At 38.5% G+C, this 25,337-nt stretch overlaps 2 protein-coding genes across 2 annotated transcripts in view; one reads left to right on the top strand and one right to left on the bottom strand.

Annotated features, from left to right (window-relative positions):
• Positions 1-2,522, top strand: part of ATP13A5 (ATPase 13A5) — a 100,492-nt gene extending 97,970 nt beyond the window's left edge. Inside the window, exons 29-30 of the mRNA XM_019723136.3 lie at positions 271-351; positions 1,836-2,522. Coding sequence (XP_019578695.3) covers positions 271-351; positions 1,836-2,096 — 342 coding nt within the window. The 3' untranslated portion in view covers positions 2,097-2,522. The remainder of the gene's footprint in view (positions 1-270; positions 352-1,835) is intronic.
• Positions 2,523-7,091: 4,569 nt separating this feature from the next.
• Positions 7,092-24,372, bottom strand: PLAAT1 (phospholipase A and acyltransferase 1). The gene is made up of 4 exons (XM_019723094.3): positions 24,355-24,372; positions 17,577-17,715; positions 13,744-14,012; positions 7,092-7,354 (listed from the first exon to the last, which is right to left on the bottom strand). Exons 2-4 carry the CDS (start codon positions 17,713-17,715, stop codon positions 7,232-7,234), a joined length of 531 nt encoding a protein of 176 aa, XP_019578653.3. The 5' UTR covers positions 24,355-24,372; the 3' UTR covers positions 7,092-7,231.
• Positions 24,373-25,337: the final 965 nt, after the last annotated feature.

Genomic DNA, 25,337 nt, shown 5'->3' with positions numbered 1-25,337 from the left:
CAGCCCAGGCCACACTTCCCTAGGTGTCTACCATCAGGCAATGGAGGGAGCACAGGCCAAGAGACAGTCAGTTCTCCTGTGAATTCTGGCTCTGCCATTTGTTTATTGGCTTGGAGTCCTTGGGCCATGTACTGAGCTTCTCATCTGTAAAGTGGTGAAAGTAATGCCTACCCTCCAAGCTCAGGGAGCTGTTACAGATATACAAATTAAATGTGTTTTTTCAAAGTGTAAGGTATGAAAAGTTTAATGGTGGTATTTCTTTTTTATCAGTTCCTCCCAACCATAACATCATGGAGGGTTTCGATTTTGGGGGCATGCCTCACCCAATTCTGTGTGGCCTTCTTTGTAGAGGTAAAGTAATTTCTATATGACTCCTATTATTCTTCCGGGGAGATGAACAAATAAAGGGGCTCATTCTCAACAGGTGCTCATTTTTTTTAGAGCGAACTCTTTTGTCCCCAATAGTAGTAGTTATTAAGGGTTTGTAAAAACTATACATGTTCTTTTGGGAGGAAATTCCTTGGAGAATGACTGAAAATTCTTTGAAGGCTGCATAGAAATGCTCTAGGTATCTGTAGCATAGAAAGCAACACATCAAATTAACTCTAATTTTGCCTCACTTGAAGGCATGGCATTGTACTTTTCTAGTATTCTCAATAATCTAGTAGAGACTAGACCAGGTGAACTGCCACCTCTAAAATTCAATGAGACCTTTTGGAATGAAGAGCTGTCTTTAGGAGGACTTCCTTAATTAAGAGAGAAGGGAAGCCATTGCTCATTCTAGTCGATTCTTACCCTTGAAAGCCTTCTCCTATAGCATTTCTCTAATACCGAGTGTCACTAAATCACTTTATCTACTCAGTAAAAGGTTCAGTACTATTTTTTTAAGATAGATTTTTAAATAAAAATTAATACATTGTAAGTACCTTAGGAAAACGGATGAACCAAATTAAAGAATATATATATATAAATATATAATACATAGAATAGCTATATATACATACGCACATAAATATCTCATTGTATACAATCAGCATAAAATTTCTCATACTCTTTAACTGAGGAATTCCATTTTTGAGACTATATTTAAAACAATTACCCCAAAAGAGAAAAGAACTTACATGTATGAAGGTATTTATCACAGTATTATCTAGAGTGCTAAAATATTAGACTCGACGCAAGTGTTCAAAAGTAGAGATGCTGTTTGTTTAAATATACAGAACTTGGAAGAAATGTTACACTACCATTAAAATGATTATTAAGACTGTAGCTACAGATTGTATGACAGAAAGTCTAGTATAAACAAGAGTGGATTGCAGATTTGACCAATTCTATGATTACAAATGTGTAAAAATTGTGTGCATGTGAACACAGAGAAAGGAGAGCTTCTCAAATGGAAAACAAAATCCATCTGATTGCTAGAGTTCATCTATTCATTCAACATGCCTTTATTTGGCAGCTTCCATGTGACATATGGCAGGTAGCAGTGATTTTTTTACCCTTGATTTTGAGTACATTATTCAGTATATTACCTAGTTATCATTTCAGTCTGGCAGTAAACTAATTCTAAGTGAATCATCAGCCAGGATTTAACTAGGAAACCTGTGGAAATGAAAGGCTGGAAGCTCTCAGTAGATTTCTGTGAACACAAGTATGCTCTTACTTCTCAAGGGAACGACCCAGGTGGATATGCTACACTACTTGGGAATTGCAGGGAAAAGTTGCTGCCCAGCAACACACCTCAGAAGAAGGCCTGGGGAGCAGGGTGTGGTGGGGAGTGACCTGACTGCAGGGGAAGTGGATGATGGTTTGTTTTTTTCCACCTGATTTCCCAGGATGCCATCCTTCAAAATCGAGAGCTCTGGCTATTGATCAAAAAAGAATTTGGATTCTACTCTAAAAGTCAATATAAGACCTGGCAAAAAAAGCTGGCAGAAGACCCAACCTGGCCTCCCACTAACAGGACAGATTATTCAGGTGATGGTAAAAGTGGATTCTACATCAACCAAGGCTATGAAAACTCTGAACAGCGTCCAAGAGAAAAACTCGAAAGGGGGCGCCAAGCCACAGAAGAGCATTTTTGGACCATACTATAATCAGAGTTGTGGTTGGACATGCTTGACAGCACCCACTCCCTTTTCTCCCCCCAGAAACTAAAGCACTGTGGAGAGGTGTTGATAATCTACCCTTTTCTGTTCTCTCTCCATCTGAGGACTCAGAGCACATTTCTCAGTGTATTGAGCTTTGCAACAAAGGACCTTAAATATGCTTGTTTTGACTGTATCCTCTACCATTGAGGAAAAAAAAAAAACGTTGCTTGGACTATTGTCTTTCTTCTAATAAACTTTGCTCACATTACATAGCATTATCCTGGTTAAAATGCACAACTTTTCATAGTAGTGAAGTTAATAGTATGAACATCAATAAAAGAAAGGAAAACTGAAGAAGGATTTGAGCTTTGAAAGTTTCAGCAATATATTTTTATTTTCATCTACAGTAAAAAAATAATTTGAAACAAAAAACCTTGTCTCAAATAAAGAGGCCACCAACTGAATGGGAGAAGATTTTTGCAAACAGTGCCTCTGATAAGGGCCTAATATCCAGAATATACAAGGAACTCATGCAACTCAACAAAAAAAACAAACAACCCAATTGAAAAATGGGCAGAGGACTTGAAGAGACATTTCTCCAAAGAGGATATACAAATGGCAAATTGACATATGAAAAAATGCTCAACATCACTAATCATCAGAGAAATGCAAATCAAAACCACAATGAGATATCACCTCACCCCAGTCAGAATGGCTATCATCAACAAGACAAATAGTAACAAGTGTTGGAGAGGCTGTGGAGAAAAAGGAACCCTCATACACTGTTGGTGGGAATGCAGACTGGTGCAGCCGTTATGGAAGGCAGTGTGGAGGTTCCTCAAAAAATTACGAATAGAATTGCCATATGACCCAGCAATCCCTCTCCTGGGTATCTACCCAAAACATCTGAAAACATTTAGAGATAAAGACACGTGTGCTCCAATGTTCATTGCAGTTTTGTTTACGGTGGCCAAGACATGGAAACAACCAAAATGTCCTTCGATAGATGAATGGATGAAGAAGTTGTGGTATATATACACAATGGAATACTATTCGGCGGTAAGAAAAGATGACATAGGAACATTTGTGACAACATGGATGGATCTTGAGAGTGTAATGCTGAGCGAAATAAGTCAGACAGAAAAAGCAGAGAACCATGTGATTTCACTGATATGTGGTATATAAACCAAAAACAACAAAAGAACATGACAAACAAATGAGAAACAGAAACTCATAGACACAGACAATAGTTTAGTGGTTACCAGAGGGTAAGGGGGGAGGGGGGTGGGGGGTGGGAGATGAAGATAAGGGCGATCAAATATATGGTGATGGAAGGAGAACTGACTCTGGGTGATGAACACACAATGGGATTTATAGATGATGTAATACAGAATTGTACACCTGAAATCTATGTAATTTTACTAACAATTGTCATCCCAATAAATTTAATAAAATAAAATTAAAAAACAAAAAACAAAAAAACCTTGTCTCAATAAAATGTCACAAGTTTACTTAATTTTATATTTACTTGCAAAGGACATTTGTGTACATAACTTTTTCCAAGATCACAAAATTCCTCATTTTGCTTCTTTTGTATGGTTTTAAAAGAAAAACAAGAATTGACATTTACTTCAGAAAATTCAACTGTAACTGTAGTAAGCTGGAGCTATGTGGAAGTGGAGAATGATGGAGGTTTCTGTTTATTGCATATAATCTTGGCTTGGGCACAGCTAACATCTAAAGAAACTCTACCGAAGTCGGCATCTCCCAAAGTATATATTGTTTTGGGGCCAGTGGGCTAGAAGGTCCAGAATAGATCCCACAATGGTAATAAAATATACTGTTAAATGTATTTTTCATTTAAAGAAGCATAGCACCTTTATTTACTCTTTTTTTACTGATACATGAAAAGCTCAACTTCTAACTCTAAAAGTTGGCCCAAACTCAACATTGCTCATCTTGAAAAAACAATCCTTCAGAAGGGTGCCATCATGTTTTTATCTACAGCATGGCAATTATCAGGAGGCTACTAAACAATCTTAAATTCCATTACATCTTTTTGTTATCTAAGTCAATTATTAGATGCCCATTAACAACCAAAAGAAATAGTACATCCTTTACAAATATATTGTGCACATTATTACCTTTAAAATATCAACTCCACAATGAACTTGAGAGGACATTTATTCCTAATGAACATTTTATATTACCTACTACCGTGTTTCCCTGAAAATAAGACCTAGCCAGACAATCAGCTCTAATGCGTCTTGGAGCAAAAATGAATATAAGACCCGGTATTTATTATATGATGGGTATAATATAATATAATATAATATATCGTATCATATAATATCATATATCATATCATATCATATCATATCATATCATATCATATCATATCATATCATAAATACAGGGTCTTATATTCATTTTTGCTCCAAAAGACGCATTAGAGCTGATTGTCCGGCTAGGTCTTATTTTTGGGGAAACAAGGTAGGCTTTCCTTGTAACATATCAACCTAATTTTGCAAACATAACAGATCTTTAACAGTTCATAGGCAATTAGGTAACCAGTCCCATTCCATGAGGGCCAATTATGCGCCTAACACTGTGATGTATGGATTCAATAGCGTATTGACAATTCTGAAATCTTTAGAATTGAAAAAGTGTTTTCAACATTTCATTGATTTGTTGCTGTAAATACTATTATACATTTTGTTACACAATTCAACAGCATAAGTGCAAACTTCTATAAAAACAAACACTATATTTACATTTTATTTGCTTTTTAACCTTTTCTTTGGCGCACAGCTCTTGGAGAGTGATAATTTTCAAAATGTGTCTAATGTAGTGGCTATTAATAATGGATAAAAAGATAAAAAAGATATTTAGCTTATGATTAAGAAATATATGTCCATAAAAAATATAGTAACTCAGGTTCTTGAGCTGATATATCTATATTCAGTAATTTGACCTTTAGAGTGAGAAGATTCAGTTGACACACTATGACATTTAAATAGCATAAAAAGGTCTTTAAAAATCTTGATTCAATAAATGAACAACCTTTTTCCCCCTAGTTTTTTCAACGTCCTGTTTGGTATCTGATAGGTGATAATCTGTATTTCACACATCTTTTTACAGGTGAAATATGATAACGTTGAACTCTATTCTTGACTTTGTTAAAAGTATGCTCAGAGGAAAATGTAATAGTCTTGGGGGAAAAAAACTGATGAGAGCACAATGAGCATGGCTGCGTATCAAATGATCAGCTGTAAGAACAACAAACTGACAAACTGAAGGTGCCCATCAACCAGAGTGGTCAGTTTTGTGGGAACATTGATGACTAACTTGGTAAGCTTACCTCTAAGGGTGAATACTACTGGAGCCTTGAACACTGTTGTTGTAAAAAACGAATTCACGAATTTAGTTTAAAAGTGCATTTGTGATATTAGCCAGCATGGCAAGGACTATCTTCTGGAGTGGAGAAGTTCAGAGTTGTCTAGAAAGATTTGACTTGAGGATGCTCAGAAGATCTGTCCCCAAATCTGCTCCCTCTCCCACCTGCCAGTGTGTAATTCCACTACACCCAAGTCTGCTTTGTATTAAGATTTGTCCCCTCTGCAGTCATGCTTTATTAAAAGGTAAACATACCTTGGGAAAAGTAACATATTAAAGTGATACCAATCTCACCCTAATTTGAGAATATTAGAAAGGTGCTTTTTTTTTTTTTTTAAGCTATTACTTGAGAATAGGACATAAAACAAAAAAGAAACTAAATTTAGAATTAAAGTGAAAGGGTATTATTAAATTATGGTATCTGGTAAAAGACACTTATACCTCTCCACAGGATCAGGGAAAGAGAGTTTTGGTGTTATCTGGAGACAGTTGGTGCCATAAGAAAGGGAAGGGAATTGTTAGGGAACAGGGAAGAGAGAGAAGGTCTCTACTGGCCCTGATTGTAGCACATGACCTCTTCTGTTATCATTATTCTTCCTGCAATTAGATTATAGAGTACTTTTGGCCTCAGAGTAAAATCTCAATCAGTTTGATAGGTCCAAGTCTTTCTTTCACTGAGTCTTCTGCTAGTTACTTCATCCACCATATTCCCAGTTCCCTCATTGCACATTCCCCTTAATATTTACTTGAACTTGTCCTTTAGGGCCATGCTTTTAATAATGTCACAAGAAGGATGTCACTGGCTACTATAGTGTTTTGTATGGTAATGTTATAAAGTCTGACATAATCCTAGGGTATGGACACCTGCAGCCGTTTTCCCCCAGTTGTTGCCAACAAGAATTCCACCGGAAAGGTACTAAAAAGTAGTTTGTCTCATTCAACACATGGTCAATAAAGTGCAAGAATAAAATCATGACTCTCCTTGACTTATAGGAAAAGTCTTAAAAAGTAACATGGGATACTGTTTTCTAACTATGGCACCTTGAACCTACTTTAATGATCTCTTTCTAAGGTTAAAATGGTCAAAACCTTGAAACACTCAAAATCCAAAGGGAACAATATAGGTAATAGTAACAGCCCACTCTTGCTTGACATATACTCCTGACAAATGAGTCGCTTCTGGTAAAATCACTGGATTTTTAAACAGTGAAGCAAAGAACCCCTTCACCCTCCCCCCCCCCCATCTACACAGGAGCAAGGAGATGGGAGTGCACCCTCAGATGGCTTGTTAATCAAAGTTCCTCAAACTGCCTAATGAAAGGCTGAATTTCTCAGTTTCTTTTCTCACCAGAAAAGGAATTTAAATTTAGATGTCAACCCTAACAATTTGGGGCTCTTATCATTTTTTTTTAAAAGCACAAATAATCTGTTCTTCCATTTGGCAAATACATAATAGCCACCCTTGGGAAAAAAGAAAATAATATTTATAGTAGAAGATAAAATATAATGTGATTTTATTAAGATCCTCTGCTGCCTCAGTCAAAAGGCTACCGTTTCTTGTTCAAGCTGCCACAGCAAATCTATGCTAGTAGGGAGAAAAATTTCCTTGGCTCAATGATGAGATAATATCAGTAAGCAATTTATTAAAGAGCCTGCCATCCATCATTGGAATTTTGAACAATAATGATGTATTGAAAATAAAAATTCATCCCAGGTTTTGTTTCTTTCCCTCCTCACAAATTCCTTCAGTTCCAATACCTCTTCAGTAAATAGTGTTTTGCTCTTTGTTTTTTGGGAAACAAGCCCCAAAATGAGAAGGCACCAGCAGCAGCTGTCACAAACCCAATGGTACTTATTGCTCGGTTGGCCTATAAAGAAATGAGAAACAAACAAAAAACATATCTTACTCTAAAGGCATCTCAGTGTCCTAAAACCAAGCGTTAGCTTATTTTTAAAACAAAAGACCCATCTTGATGTACAATGGATAAATTTAAAGCTCAATGCAAAATTAAAATATTGTATGAAGATGAAGAAATATATTTTAATTATGACCAAGACAAGATAAATATACATACATATATATATTTCTCATATTTTTATAGCCCCGACCATTCATAAACTCATTAGGCCACAATGGTACTAATCATCACAGTACACCTGGGAGGTAGCATTACTCCTGCTTTGCAGAACTTGAGAAGTTAAAAGTGATTTGCCTAAGGTGTTTAGCTATAGGTTGAGTCTTAAACCATGTGTTCTCCCCCTACACAACCCTACGGCATAAACACACACTGGTTTGGTTGGGTCTATATTAGGGTGAATGTGTGTGTGTGTGTGTGTGTGTGTGTGTGTGTGTATGTGTGTGTGTGTGTTTCCCCTGACTCGAATGTGTGTTAGCAAAATAGTTCAGAGATGTGATCTGAGTTAAATGCCAATAAACTCGTATTTGATAGACACAATTTGTATTCTGATACGCTTCAAGAGAAGTCAATGCTAATGTTAACTATCATGTCAAATATTAATTTCTCAGGTAGACAAACTAAAATAAACCACTCTCAAGCTCAATTGTCCATAAAGGAGTTCAGACATTTATAGCTTTAAAGGTATTAATCATCATCATGATGAGGGATCTAATGAATATTCATGGTTTTTCTGACACTCAACTAATATTGCCTTCCAATTGCATGGCTTTAAGGGTAATTTTATGACCCAAAGGTCACATCAGATACTTCAGTCATCAAGTATTCTGAAAACAATAGTTTCTCTTTGTGATTTTAAGAATAAGGCTTTCAAACAAAGCAAAACATTTTTCCCAAATGACTCTGGAGACCAGCCCAGGTGCTGAAAAGCCTAATCCAGCTCACATGCCTTCTGACTAACCCACAGGCCTTCCCCACTGAGCCTGTCATGTTACTGACACAAGGCTACCTCCCTAAATGCAGCTTCCCTGTTGGGAACAGGCAGCAAGAACCATGGCCAGGAAGGAAGTACAAGGACAGGAGTATTCACTCCATGACACTCTCCTGTGGTCTGCAAGGACAAGGCCTGTGATTGTAACTCCCTCTCTGCCACTTTCCCTGGTTGCCAGGGAGAATGGCACTGGGAAACAACTGACAAGCCATATTTTAGCTTGCAAATCTAATTTTATTTCTTTGGTTGGTTATTTATTTTATTTATAAGTTTTAATTAGTCACTACCTAAGTTATTTCCCAGGAGAGAGTCAGAATTCACTGCAGCACAGAGCTACCTACATAGCTCATGGGGTACAAAAATGGGCAGGGAGACACAAGATACTGGAGAAAATTCCAAAGATGGGCAGAATCAATAATCAGACGGGGATCAAGGATTGTAAATCAAGCCCAACCCTCATATAATTTCAGACAGCTGCTGAGATCCCAAGAAGGTTTGATATAGGGAAATGTGACAGGCAATGAAAACAGGAAGGCGTAACTGGGGTCTTTAAACAGGCGCCAAATGGCAGCAGGGTATAGTCCTGGGAAAACTCAGGATCCTGTGGGTAAGAGGGTCCCAGCTAGATGCAGACTTAATACACTGGAGAGCTTTAGCCAGGAGAAACAAAATCCCATCAATCTAAGAAGCCGAGGGAGGGGATGAGCAACTTGATCCTAAATCCAAATCCCCTGAGATCAAACAGGCCACATACAATAATAATAAAGCCACGTATGGCATTGCACGCAGCTTCCCAAATCTCAAACGCTTACTTCAAGTTGCATTCTAGATGGCAAAAGCCCATGAAATTTGGACAGTCCCTTGGAGGTATGTGTAATGGGATCTGATCTGCAAGATCATAACATCCCAGGCTGTTCTTGGTGAACCAGCACGAACAAGATCTTTTCTTCTATGGCTTGTTTAGGATTATGAAATCACCAAATCCGACTCTGCCCATTCATCTTTCCATGGCTTTCTGTCTGTGGGCCATAATAAAGACCTCATTCTGAGCATCTATACATGCTCACTGAAACAGTAGCTGCATCTGGAACACTGTGTCCAGACAAGGGGTACTTAGGGTCACAGATGACTGCCGGGTTTATCCACTGCCTCTTCCTTCGAGACTCTCAGGCTGCAGTGCTATGCACCATCGCACAGCCAGGTATGTTGTGTGTCAGCTTGCAGGCCCATTCAAGGGTCCTTCCATCTTCCACACAGATTTTAATAACTTCTTTAGACTACAACACTGAGAAATAGTGATTTTTTGAAATTTTAAAAACTACAGAAAAGATGAGCCATAGACGGGGAGAAAACACGTGCAAAAGACAAATCTGATAAAGATTGTTATCTAACATATACAAGAAACTCTTAAAACTCAACAATAAAAATAACAAGCAAGAAACTCAACTAAAAAATGGGCAAACTGTTGTCTGTGTCTGTTTTTGTTTCATTTTTGGCTTTCGTTTTATATCCCACATATGAGTGAAGTCATATGGTTCTCAATTGTTTCTGACTTATTTCACTTAGCATGATAATCTCAAGATCCATCCATGTTGTCTCAAAAGGCACTATTTCACTTTTTTTATGGCCAAGTAATATTCCATTGTACATTTGTGCCACATGTGGTGGTTACCAGAGGGTAAGGGGGGTGGGAGGGTGGTAAGAGAGGGAAAAAGGAATCAAATATATGGTGATGGAAGGAGAAATCACTCTGGGTGGTGAACACACAATGCAACATATAGATGATGTATTATAGAAATGTACACTTGAAACCTATATAATTTTACTAACCAATGTCACCCCAATAAACTTAATAAATAATTTTTTAGAAAGTGAGGGTGAGGGTAGGTTGAAAAGGATAAAGAGGGTCAAATTATGGTGACTGAAAGAAATGAAGCTTTGGGTGATGAGTGCATAATACACTATACACACGATGTAGTAGTATAATATTATACACTTGAAACTTATATAATCGTATTAACCAATATCACCCCAACAAATTTAATTTTTAAAAATTTTAAGTAAAAAAAATGGGCAAAAGATCTCAAATGACACATCACCAAATATGATATGCAAGATGGCAAATAAATATATGAAAACATGCTCAACACCATACGTATCTAGGCAATTGCAAATGAAAATGAAATACTAGTATGTACCTATCAGAATTGCTAAATTCCAAAATGCTGACACCACCAAATGTTAGTGAGAATGTAGAGCAACAGGAACTCTTATTCACTGATTATGGGAATGCAAAATGTCACAGTCACTTTGGAAGGCAATTTGGTGGTTTCTTACAAAAACTAAACGTACTTTTACCAGACAATCCACCAATCATGCTCCTTGGTATTTACCCAGAGGAGTTGAAAACTTACATCCATACAAAACCCTGCAGAAATGTTTGTATCAGTTTTATTCACAATTACTAAAATTTGGAAGCAACCAAGATGCCTTTTAGTGGGTGAATGTACATCTACACCATGGAATATTATTCAGTGATAAAAAAGAAATGAGCTATCAAACCATGGCAAGACATGGAGGAATTTTAAAAGCACATTGCTTAGTATAATTCCAACTATATGACATTATGGAAAAGGTAAAACTATGGTGACCGTAAAAAGATCAGTGTTTACAAGAAGTTCGAGGGGAGGGAAGGATGAATAGACCTAGAGCACAGAGGATTTTTAGGACAGGAAATCTGTTCTGTACGGTACTGTAATGATACATTTGTCAAAACCTACAGACTGTGCTACTAAAGAGTGAACCCTAATGTAAGCTATTTTTAGGGGAGGAAAAATGCTTCCTCTACCCATCTTAGGTTCTCAGCTGAACCTCTAATAAAAGAGATTACCAAGAGAAAAACACACAGAAGTTTATTAACATACACATCTCAGATATGCATGGGAGAAACTCAGGGAAGAGTAACTCAAAGGTGTGGCCTAGAATTCAGGCCTATCTCAATAGCATTTTCCAAAAAACCCAACACATTTGTAGAGAAATGACAGGACAAAGGAAAGTAGTTTTAGGCTTCTCAGGAGGCAAACTTTGGGATAGTAAATATACACAGGAAACTAATGACAGATAGAGGAGAGTTAGTAAAGTCTGTTATGTAGATTCCCCTCCAGTCTGATAAAGGTCTTACCTTAATCATGGGTTGTCCCCAGTGATTAAGTTTTGTCCTGTCTGGTAGAGAGGGGAGGAGAGGCACCTGTGAAAATTTAGGTATTGCTTTTAGGCAAACAAAGGGAAGGCAGGGAGCTTTTCGTGTATCTGCTTCTTCTCAATGCCTTCAGCTCAAAATAATCTTTATGCCAAAGTGGTATGTTTTTGGATACGATATTCTGGTTTCTTTCACTATGGACTTTGGTTGATAATGATCTATCAATGTTGCTTCATCTTTTGTGACAAATATACCACACTGACGTGGGCCATTGATGGTGGAGAAGGCTGTGTATGTGTGGTGGGGAGGGAGCACAAAGGAGCCCTATATTTTCAGCTCAACTTTACTGTGAATCTGAAACTGCTCTAAAAAAATAAAGTCTATTAATTTTGGTGAAAATACAGAAAAGCACAAAGAAGAAAAGACGGGGCCACAATCCTTCTACCTTTCTCATCTTTTTAAAATGCATTTAGTTTTTTTAAATTAACGGAAATACACAGCCAGTCCCCAAGAAAATTGTTCTAAGTTCAAGATCCGTAAGCCTTAAGAGGACTCAAAAAACTAATCTATTACTAGTAGTAATACTAATAATTATTGACAGTAATAAAAATAATAATCCAAGTGCTGTATTTCCTATTAGATCAGCAGAGATTTTATTGAAGAGTGTCAATAAAGAGCTATAAAATAGTGCAATTAAAAATAATATCCATCTGAGGCATGGCATTTATTAGGATGGATAACACATAATACATAATGCTAAGAGATTTCAAATGTCTCCTATAATCTACAAAACAACCTCAGTCCTGAAATTAGGAAACTAATAAACAATATGCTTAAAGTCACCCAGCTGGAGAGTTCAAGCTCAGATCAGCAGAATTCCAAAGTGGGTTCTTAAGGCTGTTACTGTAGCATCTACATCAGAACCCATCTGATGTACGGTTCTACTAGTTGTTGAGGAATGATTATTTTTTTATGGGTCTTGATTCTGGGTATGAAAAGTGAAAAGATGATGGACTGCAAGTGTGAGTCAAAGCAAGAAGATGGCTTTAATTTCGTTTTATTATTAAAAAAATGCTTATTGAATACAGTGGACAAGTTTATCATTAACAATGGAGAAGAATAGACTTGATTTCTAGCTATACCACTAGTTTTCAAAGCAAAGGTGAGCATGCATTTGTGTGTATAACACTCGGTGTTGTGACTCAGAAGCAATTTACTGTTCCATATGAATAGAGCACTCATTATGCTAATGCATTTCCTAATAAAAATGAATTTCCAATTAAATCATTTCCTAATGAAAACAAATGTATCATTTCATTATGTTCCATCTCCTATTTTCTCAAGCTTCCTTGAGATGAATTGTAACTTCATTCATTAGAATAGATGTTTATATAACCGATCCACTATTTCAAGATACCGGAAGCATTTATATATTCATTCTCTTACAGCACTTTTATAAATATGTAGGTTAAAATATCAATGATGGAATTAAATTGGTGGGATGATAGGTAGGGAAAAGCAATTGAATCAAGTACGTGCTTTTAGTTAGAAATCTGCCGTACTGTAATTTAGTGTAGGTAAATGACAAAATTGTAAGCTCCCTTAAAAATAAGGTCAATTAATCCAAAAACTCAAAGAATCAAAGGATATACTTAAAAGCACAAAGTTTCTTTGAAACTAGCATTGGAAGGAGATAGAAATCATTTACAAACCTACCAAGATATGCCATCAGTTGACCTCTATTGGCAGATGGAACAGAATCTCAGAATTACCGTCTCTCACTCAAAAAAGTCAACACTCTTTTCAGCATATTCTTTTTAGTATATGCGGTTACTGATTTGAGATTGTTGTATGATGGGGTAATGGGGGTAGGAATGGAAGGACAGAGGGCGATAAGACTGACAGAAAGCTATGGTCTTGATTCTTCTTCAAGTCCCTTCTCCCCCACATTCGTGATATCTATGTTCTAGTCTTGGTTTGGCCATTAACTTGCTGCATGACTTTAGAAAATGCAATTCCTTTCTTTATCCTTCAGTGCTCTCATATATTCTTGTTCTTGTCATTTTGTTTGAGGCCTGGGAACACTGTCATAGTCAGTAGTTAGTATTTCCCCAACGTAGGAAACTTATATGTCTCTAAAGGAAAACTCACCTGCTCTGAAACGCCTTCTCCATAGCGAAGCCAAGTCACAAAATGCTCACAGTTGTTGATTAGCGTGTTGTATTTCACCTCCTGTCCAATAACAAACTCTGACCGTTGCATGACTTCTTCTATGGGGAGAGGAGTGTATGTTTCATCGTATTTATTGTTTATTCTGTATGTGTCATTTCCTGCAACATCTTTCAAGAGTTGCATCTTCACCAGGGCCTTTCTGCTGAATACAGACTTGGCGCTTATAAATGATGCACGAATGCCACCCTCTATAAGGAGAGTTCTGGTTAGCAAGATACAGTGACCCAGCCCAATGAACTCCAGTGCCATCTAAAGACTTTGAAAGTGGTGGGATAACTAAACCCAGCTGTGTTCCTAAATTATCTTCAAACTAGAAAACACTTAATTTTACCAGCTTTAAGCACTCATCATAATTTATCAATAACACTTATTCAATACTGTATGAGTGAAAATGTAAGAAAACTTCTGAAAATCTATCTCCTCATTGAACAAATTGGGTAAGAAAACTCTATCCATTCTTGGGTAATAAATTATCTATTATTATTATTATTATAGATCTTGATATTGACATATGCTTCTAACAGTACAGATAAGATCATTGCCCACGTTTTTCTATAAAGCAGTCTCTTTTTCAGCATGTGCTTCCTACCCAATTATATCATGGGTTTTAGTAGTAATTCATTATGATCAGTAGGGTTGTCCTAGTGTCCAAGCTACATTCCTTACCGTCACCTTCACCTTTTACACTTACTCTTTCAACGAGGCTTCAATTTGGCTCAAATTTGAAATCTGCATGATACCCTAGTCCTGAGGGGTGAACTGGGGTCAGGCCGGGCACTGATTTTGTCTTGCCAAGAATTTAAGTCTTGGACAAGATTTTGGCCAAGAAATGAAGTCCTGAACTGAACCTAACCTAGTATGTACTGTCTGGTAGATGTGGCCCCATGCTGTGGCTTACCCATGCCCATCACTCCATCTTGACTTCCTCTATGGGTAACCATTTGCCTGAGACCTTTGTGTCCTAACCTGCCATAGTCAGTGTCTGATGCGGGACAGATGATTCCTCAGTGCTCAGTTCTAATGCCAGGCTCTGGTCCCTCTCCATCTGCCAAAGGCTGCTATGCTTGGCCATTATTCTAATAAATCACAAGAGGAAGAGTCTCTATATAACCAGTGTTTAGGCACTACCCCTTTCAGTAATGACCAGAAGCAAACTTTATTTGCCACTCCTCTTTTTCTCTATCCTCCAAGCTCCTTTCCATTGGAAAGCATTTCCAGTTAGCATCTTACACCTTGAATGTTCTTACACATTACAAGTTCTTAGAGCACAGCTATCCTAGTTAGAATTACTGAACCCCTCCCCGCCTTTTTTTTAACTAGTCTGATGCAATCAATTTACAGATAAGGAAATTGAAGCTTGGAGAGGTTAAATGACATGAAGCGTTAACAACAGAAACAGGAATTGAATTTGTCTATAGGATCAAAGCTCAGTGCTTTAACCATATTAAATTAATGTGGAGCTTAAGACATGAAAATAAGGAAACAGCACCAAAATCTCATATTATTTTCTAGACATGAAAAACTATAGAAATAACGTAGAGAGTTTTGCTAAGTGTTACTTATTAGACGGCAGAAACTGCCAGCTCTGTACGATAAGTGTCATTTTATTTGCTATTTCCATTTTTAATATTCTAGAACAAGAGACAGATATCTCAAAATATTGCAAAAACTACTTCATTAGAAATTCTCAGAAGTTCTCAAGAAAGTAAGACTTAGGCCTATAAACACTTCTCCTAAAAGATATCTTGAGGAAAAAAATACTTCAGGCTATTTGTTACTTGCATACATTTTTCTTAATAAATAAATTTGTGCTCATTTCTAAGCATTTAGAAAATACATAAAAATACAGCAAAAACATGTAATTATAAATCACTCATTATCCTGTCACCCAGAAGTAACTACTGTTTTTTATGTGTTCCTATTATGTCTTTTACTGACACATGCATATCATAGGTGCATGTATATGTATGTGTTCATGTGTTTATATTATTTCTTTGCAAACTGGGTATCACATGACATGTTACATTTTAATCAGGAATTTTCAAATAAATACCATACAAGGATCATCTCTCATGCAATCAAACATGTCCAAAAATGTGATTTTTAATGGCTCTTATAGTGGCTATTGTTTTTGTCTATCTAGCACCTCATCTGACCACTGCTTCTATCTCTCTGGAAAAGACTCGGTCTAAGCCAATCAGGATCCTAACCTTCTGGTTAGGGATGGTCCAGCGATGGGCACGGGACCCACAATGGACAAATTAGAGTCATTCTCCATGATTTTTCTAACAGCAACAGGCAAGCATCAGCTATCGCTCCTGTTGGGTCACAAGATTATAAGAATAAGAGGCTAAGGATGCTAACTGGGTCATCAGTTCAGCTTCTTAGAGAAACATAGCTGGAAGAATGAGGAAAACAGATAGAAAAAATGCAAATGCAAGACAGAGAGTCTTGTGTTCAAACCCCTTGATCTAGGCACTCCTGAGGCCAGCACCATTGCTAAACTTTCTATAGTTTCCTTCAGTGAAGCAATGAGTTTGCCTTTTTGTTTAAGCTAATTTTAGTTTGATTTCTGTTACTTGCAACTAAAGAATTCTGGCAAATACAGATGCCTAATACTTTGTGGCTAAATAATGTTTAACCGTTCCCCTATTAAACATTAAGCTATTGTCTATTTTTTATAGACAATATAAATGACCATTATAAATGAGATAGACATAAGCATCCTTCTCTAGAAATGTTTGTGGACATCTCTGTAGATATTTCCCAAGAACAGATTCATAGAAGTACAATTACAGGATCAGAGCATATGAATTCTTTTAAGCCTCTTAACACATACTATGATTAAATTGTTTTCTTGAACTATTTTATTAACTTACATTTCTATCAACAATATCCTTGTGTTCATTTCTTTATACCCTTATCAACACTGATGGTTATTTTTTTTTTGACAGTTGCTAATGTGATAGGCATAAAATCAGTCATTTTATTTTATAATGCTTAAATGATAGAAAGTTGAAAACTTTAAAGATGGGCATTAACTTTTGATTTTCTTCCTCTACAAATTGTTCACAACTCTTTACTCATTTGTTTTTTGGAATTTGGATGTTTGATGTTCCCTTGGCCTCAGAAACTCTTTGCCCAGATATCATCTCCCTGGTTTCCTCATCTCTTTCCATTTGTTTTACAAGTGTTACTTTCTTATGAGATTTTCCTGACCACCTCGTTTAAAATTACAGTATCCTTCAGTATCCAACCCCCACACTTCCTATCCCGCTTCTATGATTTATTTTCTCCATATCACTTGTCTCTCTTCTAACATTGCTCTGTTTTGTTCACAGACTCCCTCCCTCTCCCCCCCCTTTCTCTCTCTCGATGTTTATGTACCCCCAACATCTAGAATACCATTTGGCACATGCTGGGTAATCTATAAATAGATGCTGAATGAACTGAAATAATCTGTGTGATATATAAAGACATGGACTCTTGTCATGTTTGTGGCAAATATTATCTCCAGCTGATTATTTACTTCTTTATTGTGTTTTTTTAAACCAGAAATTTTACATTTTAATGTTTGATTGGACTTTGAGATTTCTCAATGCCACTTTGGTCTTAAAATGCCCTTCTTTAAACCTAGATCAGTTATATTGATACACTTTTTCTATTTTGTTTCCTATTGTGATTTTGTTCATGATTGCTTCTGTACCAAGAAAACTGAAAAGCTCCCCGGAGCTGCTAGAAACAAACCTTACCTAGAGGTGCTATGTTGATAACATAACCATCACCCAAGTAAAGGGCCCAGTGCTGATAGCCAGGACGAAACACTTCGATCAAATCCCCTGGCTGGGGGTTGCCAGGATAGTTCAAACTAAAGCAATCATTAAACGCCATCTGTAATGACAGACACAAAGAAGATCTAGCAGATTCAACTTCCCAAAAGAAAATCAGTGTAAGTCTTCCATAGAAGCACAGGGAGACAGAATTGATTAAGACTGCACTCCTCATGGAAGACTTAGACTCACACCCCTGTCCTTTTCTTTGAATGAGTCCAACATTGAATTGTGTGTGCACAAATGGACAAGTGGAGAAAGAATTTGTCTGCTATTGTTTAATTTTCTATAGCAGTGCTTCTCATCCTGATGAACCCCAGGGTTCATTTATTATAATAAGCATTTTATAACTCTGTTTTTAAATCCAGAAAGTCACAGATAATATAATTGACCTATACAAAAAATTGCAAAACTATTGATATGATGCCTGTTTGGAATAGAAAAGGGAAGGGAATTTATAGTAATCTGCTTTACTATGTAAATGCTCAGTCCATGACTACACAAAAAGACATAATAAAATATCTACAAGCTTGCCTTACTAAGCATGAAAAAGTCAGAATTCAGAAGCAGAAGAGAAGCCTTTCAGCCTTTCATATAGGAGCATAGTAAAATCATAGAGCAGAGGTATGGGTGGATGATAATATTCTGTGCAAAAAAAATAAAATAAAATAAAAAAATAAACCCTTTGTATAGCAAAACTTACTCTGTGAGTTAGTTTAAGTAGACATAAGTTTCACACTCAGATGAGTGTCCCGCAGACATCCAGGCATCCTATAGGATCCAGGGCATGTCTTGCTTATGCCAAACTGTGCTGCACATGACTAGGCACTCTGGCCTGCATCTGCTAAATATCAGTACATGCCCTTTGTCGTTGTCACAACCACAAACACCCCCACAGATTTCTACCTTCCCTCCACTGCCCTGCTGACTCTGATTCCTCACTGATTCCAGAAACAGTGCAAGGTGGTCAGTATAGATGAGGGGCTATTTGGAAGACTGGGGAATTCATCATATTGATGACTATGTCTGAAAATTCTAAGTTTTGTGAGTTTTTTCCCCCTTTAAAACTAATTATTTTCCGGAAAAAAAAAAGTCTCTGACAGTTTACTTTTATGGCAGGTTACATGTTCTATGTATGCCACCGAAGTAGCATGACTCAGCCAGAGGACGTTATGTACATCGATCAACAATTGAAAGGAGATTTCATGCTATATTCGTGTTGAATATCGAATTGACAACAGAGTGTTCCTCATCGTCTCTCACTCTAGTGCAGATATGGACACTCATTTACAAAATAAAGCCAAGTGCCAGAAAGGGAAACTTCCAAATTATCTAAATTATAATTATAATAGCCTAGACTAAGGACTTGGGAACACAGATGATCATTTTTCTTGCACTCTAAAAGTCTTTTTTACAACAATTAATATTGGGAGGGTGTTTGCCCGAGTATTTGGATGCCATCTGTTGAAAACTTTAATCACCACACTGGTGCAGAAGTGTGGCCAAATGTAAGCTGTCCATCTGTTTAAAAATAACGATTAAAACAACTTTATGAAAACCATTAAGTCTAACCACCTTCTCAAATACGTTTGAGTCTTATTAATATGGCAGTTCACAATTTGGCCACGTGGGTACTAAATGGAAAAATAGATAATATACTATAATACAAACCAACACCCTTCCCATTGGTAGGAATCAGCAAGCACACACAGCTGCCTGCTAGAATTCAGAGACCTAGACAAGCTTACAATAATAACTACCCTTTGAACAGAGAGCTCTGTGTAGTGTAACAGTTTTTTTTTCAAATGCACTATTGCAATTAACCCTATTTAATTTTTTTTAAAACCTACAACTATTTGGATTTATTGTGCTATTAACCCATTTTATGGATAAAAAGCGACAATAGAAAATGTCAACTTTTGGAAAATACCCACAGACATTTTTATGCTATAAAATATTGAGGGGAAAATAACTGGACTAGCTGTTAAAAATGTCAGCTCTTGTATCAGGTTCTCTACATGCTAGTTCTGTCAGTTTGGGAAAGTCATTCAAATTTGTCTAAGTTTCATTTTGAAAGCGGGCATAAGAAAGCATAAGGCAGTCTGAATTGCTTTTTCAAAAAATCTGTTGCAAGTGCTTTGTGAACTGGCAAGCGCCAGGCAGGTAAATGGTAAGAGAGAGGTGGCTGTTTGTAAAGGTTGAGAGATTGGCTCTTGGCTGAGGTGTGATTTTAGTTCCTTATCCTTTCTTTCAGCCATGATAACCCTGCGGATGGATGATCGCACTACAACATGTTGATATATTTAACACATTTTAAATTCTGACTATAACTTGTAAACTGATTTATGAAATGCATGTTAACTGATTTCGTGAAGCTTGTCATACTTATAAAGAGGGAGGACACGGATAACAAGGGAAACATTTCATAGGAGTAAGCGCTCAAGAAACTAAGGGAGGAGTCTGAAGGCAAATGTGTAAGGCGAGAAGTGATTCCTGACCCCAAGCATTTAGCATCGCAGCCATTTACTGCAGAGACGTCCTTCAGATATTGTCTAACTCCTTTCCAAACTTGTTTTTTAGCGGTGTGGCCCTGTATCAAACCAAATATCAGACAGACCCACAAAAATGTAAAACCTGAAAAAGCAGCCCTACCCTGGACAAAGTCAGGGAGCCCTACCTTCTCCGGACTGCTGCTGCTATTGAGGCTCCTGGGACCCCAGACCTTCCAGGAATGGAGCCTGAATAACACCCACCTAGTCCCAGTGCAACCCCTTCATTTTTAAGGCAGAGGAAACAGAACCAGGCAGGAAATTTGACATGCCAAGGTCATACAATATTTTACAAAAGATTTTCAACAAATGATGCTGGAGCAATGGGACTTTCACTGGGGAAAAAAAGAAAAGAAAAAGGAAAACACTTCAACCTAGGTCTCACATGTAATGTATACAAAAACATAATAATTCAAAATGGATCATGGACTTAAATGTAAATCTATAAAACACAGGGGAAAACACACAGAGAAAATCCTCAGGATCTAGGGTAAACAGAGTTCTTAGACTTGATACAAAAAGGATTATTCAGGAAAGAAAAAACTGACAATTAGATAACCTCAAAATTAAAAACGTTTGCACTGTAAAAGTTCTGCTAAAAGGACAAAAAGGCAAGCTATGGAGTGGGAGAAAATATTTGCAAGCCACATATCCAAGAAAACACTAGCATGGAGAACATAGGAAGAACTCTCAAAACTCCACAATAAACAAGCAAAAAATCCAATTACAACTTGAACAAAAGACACATTTTATCAAAGAAGAGACGTAGATGTCAAGTTAGCCATGTTAAACATCACTAGCCATTATGGAAATGCAGATTACAACCACAATGAGATAGCACAACACACCTATCACAATAGCTACAGTGAAAAATAGTGACCACAGAAAATGCTGGCAAGGATGCAGAGTCACTGGATCACTCATTCATTGCTGGTGAAAACATAAAATGGTATAGTCACTCTAGAAGAAGTCGGGCAATTTCATTAAAATCTTAACTTGTAACTACTACCTGACAACAATTGCACTCCCAGCCGTTTATCCCAGAGACTGAAGACAATGAAGCCTTACATTCACACAAAAACCTGTATGCAAATGTTTATAGCAGGTTATAACATAGTATTAGCCAAAAACTGGAAACAACCCAGTTGACCCTCAATAGGTTAAGAAAACAAATTGTGGTACAGCCATACTGTGGAATACTACTACTAAGGAATAAAAAGGAACAAAGTATTAATACATGTGATGACCTGAATGAATCTCCAGAGAATTACGCTGAGTGAAAACAGCCAATGACAAAGGGATATATGATGTATGATTCTATTTGTGTAATAATTTCCAAATTACATAACTAGAGAACAAACAGTGATTGTCAGGGGTTAAGGAAGTGATGAGAGAGAGCGAGGTGGGTGTGGCTATAAAAAGGCAAAAGGAGAGAGTCTAGCGGTGCCAGAAATGTCCTGCATCTCCATCGTGTCAATGTCAGTCTCCTGGTTGCGACACTGGACTGTAGATTTGCAAAATGTTACCACTGGGGGAAATTGGGTAAATGTACAAAGGATCTTTCTGTATTATTTCTTAAAAACTGCATGGGAAAATGCAATTACTTCCAAATTTAAAAAAAGTTAATTAAAAAAAGAAAGACCGATACTTTCTTTCTTTCTTTCTTTTTTAACAAAGCATAGAAGAGAACCAACCTGTGGAAGCTATACTGAGGCAGTTTTGAGCTGTATATGAGAAAAATTTTTCTTTCATTGAAGGTGATCCAATAATGAAATGGAACACCTTGTGTAGATAGCAGTTTCTGTCACTGGGAATATTTAAACACAGTCAGGGCTGATGATAAAAATAAGATTTCCATGGCGGGGGCGGGGGGGGGGGGAGTGGTCTTAGGGTAAGGAGAACCTCTAAGGTCCCTTTCAACTCTAATGCTGTTTCATTCTATTTTCCAGAAACTGTGCTAAGTGTAATCCTCAAATCATCACCACATGATAAACACAATTATTTCTTCCAGTTTAAAGATGAGGAACGTGACGTTCACAGCAGTTTAGGAACTCACCCAAAAATCACGCAGCAGGAAATTGCAGAACTCACACCTGGACTCAGATTAGCCTACCTCCGAGGTCAGGCTCCCATCCTAATTGCTTCTCTCCAGGGACACTATACTGCCTCCCTTGCTGCCATTTCTGCAACTCTTCTCGCACAGTTAGCCTGGTTAACAACTGTGAGCTAATTATTATGATCACCCTTTCACGGATGAGGAATCTGAGACTCAGACGAGTTAAGTATCAGGCCCCAAGTCATACAGGTAGTAAGTGACAGAACTAGAATTCCAGGTCTGTCTTCCTGTTCTAGACTGCATGCTCTTTCATTACACCACGGACAACATCATTCACCAAAGGAACTGCTACTAGACAACATTTTGTCTTTTCCCTCTTCCCAAATACATATTAGATAGAGAAGCAGCAAAGCACACAGAATATACATTTCATGTAACAACAACAGGAAGTTTTAAAATATTCATATATGGAGGCAGTGAGTAATGAGAAGTACAGTCTTGGGGAACACCCGCTCTGCTCCTGCAGGGGAGGTGTCAAGGTGGGGCTAAAAGCATCTAGAAGATGCCCAGACTCAGACCTTAGGAAAATAGCTATAACTTGTCTGTTAGGGTAATTTGACTTATATTGACCACATCTTCCCATTTTATTTGGGCACAAGTATGTAATGTAGCACTTCATAAATATGATAACATAGAACCAATTAATGATACATTTATAAAGTCCTCTACTGCAATCTGTGTGTGTCACCTTTAAGGTAAAAAATACTTCACTTTAACAGTTAATTGTTTAGCTAGTTTATAATAAAGAGTGGCATAAAGCTTAAGTCTGTAATCTTTGTACACGAAATTTCCTGTTTCAACTGCCAAAACAGGCTGCCCTGTTTATAGCTCCATGTTGATCTCTGGTGATGCATCAGAAGAAATAAGGGTCCCCTACGCAGACAGACAGGCTGATTCCCTGCTGCTCATGTCCGTGAGCCCACTGTTCCAGGAATACTAAGAGCACTTTTTCATAAACTACCCCCCAAATGCTATTGGAAGTCTGAAGCAGGATCACAGGCTGTCCCTATAGTCCAACAGCCTCCCCATTCAGTTTGGACCCTTTCTCACTCCAGCTGCACTTTTTACCCTAGTCCTGCTACACTGAGATGGCTCCATGAAGCTTTGTGCGTCCAGACTGCCTAATTCACAGACCCTCAGAGCTGGAAGGATCCTTGGTCCAACATCTTTACTCTACAGCTGAAGGCTTCACCGCCCAGGCAGATGAACCATCCACAGTCACTGCACTGTCATTCTCTGCTCCGAATCCCTCCAAAGCTCCCCACGACGGACTCCCCATCTTGTCCCTCTATAATTGTGGCCTCCTCACCCACTCCTACATTCTAGGCAAACCAAACTATTCCTATTCCTTACACTCACCTGGAATTTTGTTGCTAACACTGAACATTCTACCTGGAAGGTGCTGCCCATTTCCAAATGCCCCCAAATGATCCACTTCAGGTCAGATGCCACCTCTTCCCTGAGGTCTTCCTTCAGTCAGTCAAAATGACATGTCCTGAGTTTCCACGGTTCCTTGTGTCTTACGCCCACTGAGTTTCCCACACCTGCGTCAGTTACTGGTGTCTGGGGAATTTTCTCCTCTGCTCCATATGGAGGACCGGTGCTTGTTTATCTCTACAACTCTGCCGTTTCCTGTAGAGTGCCTGGCACAGACAACTGTGGGGCAAATGTTTAATGAATTAAGGAATGGGGAGCCCAAAATCAAGGACAGAGTGGCTGGGTTTTTCCAACACTAAATCATATGCATAGTCCTGAATGCAAAGTAACATCACCACCCTTATTTCCAAAATCTAATATTTTATATTATTCATTCCCACTTCAGTGAGGATGGTAGGTTTGCAAAGCCTTGGTAAGCCAGACTTGGTTTCTAGTCCCGCTCCTGCCAGTCTGCTCCCCCACTTGTATAATAAAAAAGAGGGATATGGGTTAGATTATACAGATGACCCCTATGAGACAGCTGAGCTTTCTCCCTGAGAGTTGGTTCAAACAAAGTTGTCTGGGAGCCTGGAAGGCCTCCCTCCCTGGCCCAGCACACCTCACTCTTAAGCCACGGTTGTCTTCCCACACCAGTGGCAGTTCCGGGGGAAGGGGCGTCCTGGGGTCACCCTGGCCTTGCAGCTGCTGCCTTCCTGCTAGTGGCCATGGGCCGATTCCATCTGCTCTGGGAGGAGGTAGAGGCGACAGCAGCCAACTATCACCCAGGGACGTCTTCAGCGCCAACGCCAGCCCCGGCGCGCGGAGACGCCCCAGCGCCAGCGACACCAGCGCACGCACCACTGCCGGGTTGGGGGCGTGCCCTGCGCCCACCCGCCCTTACACCACCAGCGGCCGCACGTGCCCCGCACCCTCCTCACCCCGAGGAGCACCAAAGCCACACCTGCCCTCCGCAGGCACAGACGCCGAAACCCAGCGGTTAAAACGCAGCCCTGGTGCAGTACCTAACCAGTGACACTCCTCCCAGCCTCTGGGAATTCCTGAAACAAACTGTTATGGCTGTGTTAGGCGCTGCGATTATGAAGTTAACTCGTTTTGTCGAGCCTCGAAATGTTCGTGTACACATACGAATACACAACACACCCACTAGAAGTATGACCTCTTCTAACTCTACACAGGCTCCTATATTCCAGCGAAAAAATCCTGGTTGCAGAGCCCCAGGAAAGCATCTCTGTCTTTGACTCAGCAAAGGGAGGAAGAAGGGTGGCCTTAAAAAAACCTCCCTGCTTCCCGCCACACACACCCTACACCGGAGGTGATTGTGAGCCTGATCCAGCACAGAGGCTGTGAGGACTCACATGAACCTGCTCCCTTTGGACCCCTCCCTGTCACCACCTGCCAGCCTAAGATAACTTCAGAGTGGAAAGCGGGGAGAAAGGAGAAAGCAGAAAATCAGGGAGGGTATGCAGACCTCCAGGTACCAGTTTCCCCCAGGGAGAAATTTACCTAGCTCCGGATGGGGCTTTCATTAAAGACAAAACTCTCTCAGTCAGCCCATTTCCTTCCCCACTTCCCCTGCTCTGC

The sequence above is a fragment of the Rhinolophus sinicus genome, chromosome 17, assembly GCF_057876585.1.
Source record: "Rhinolophus sinicus isolate RSI-liver-muscle chromosome 17, RSI-T2T, whole genome shotgun sequence".
Classification (NCBI taxonomy): domain Eukaryota; kingdom Metazoa; phylum Chordata; class Mammalia; order Chiroptera; family Rhinolophidae; genus Rhinolophus; species Rhinolophus sinicus.
The sequence above is the reverse complement of the archived record's forward strand: the minus strand, read 5'-3'. Positions and strand labels throughout refer to the sequence as shown.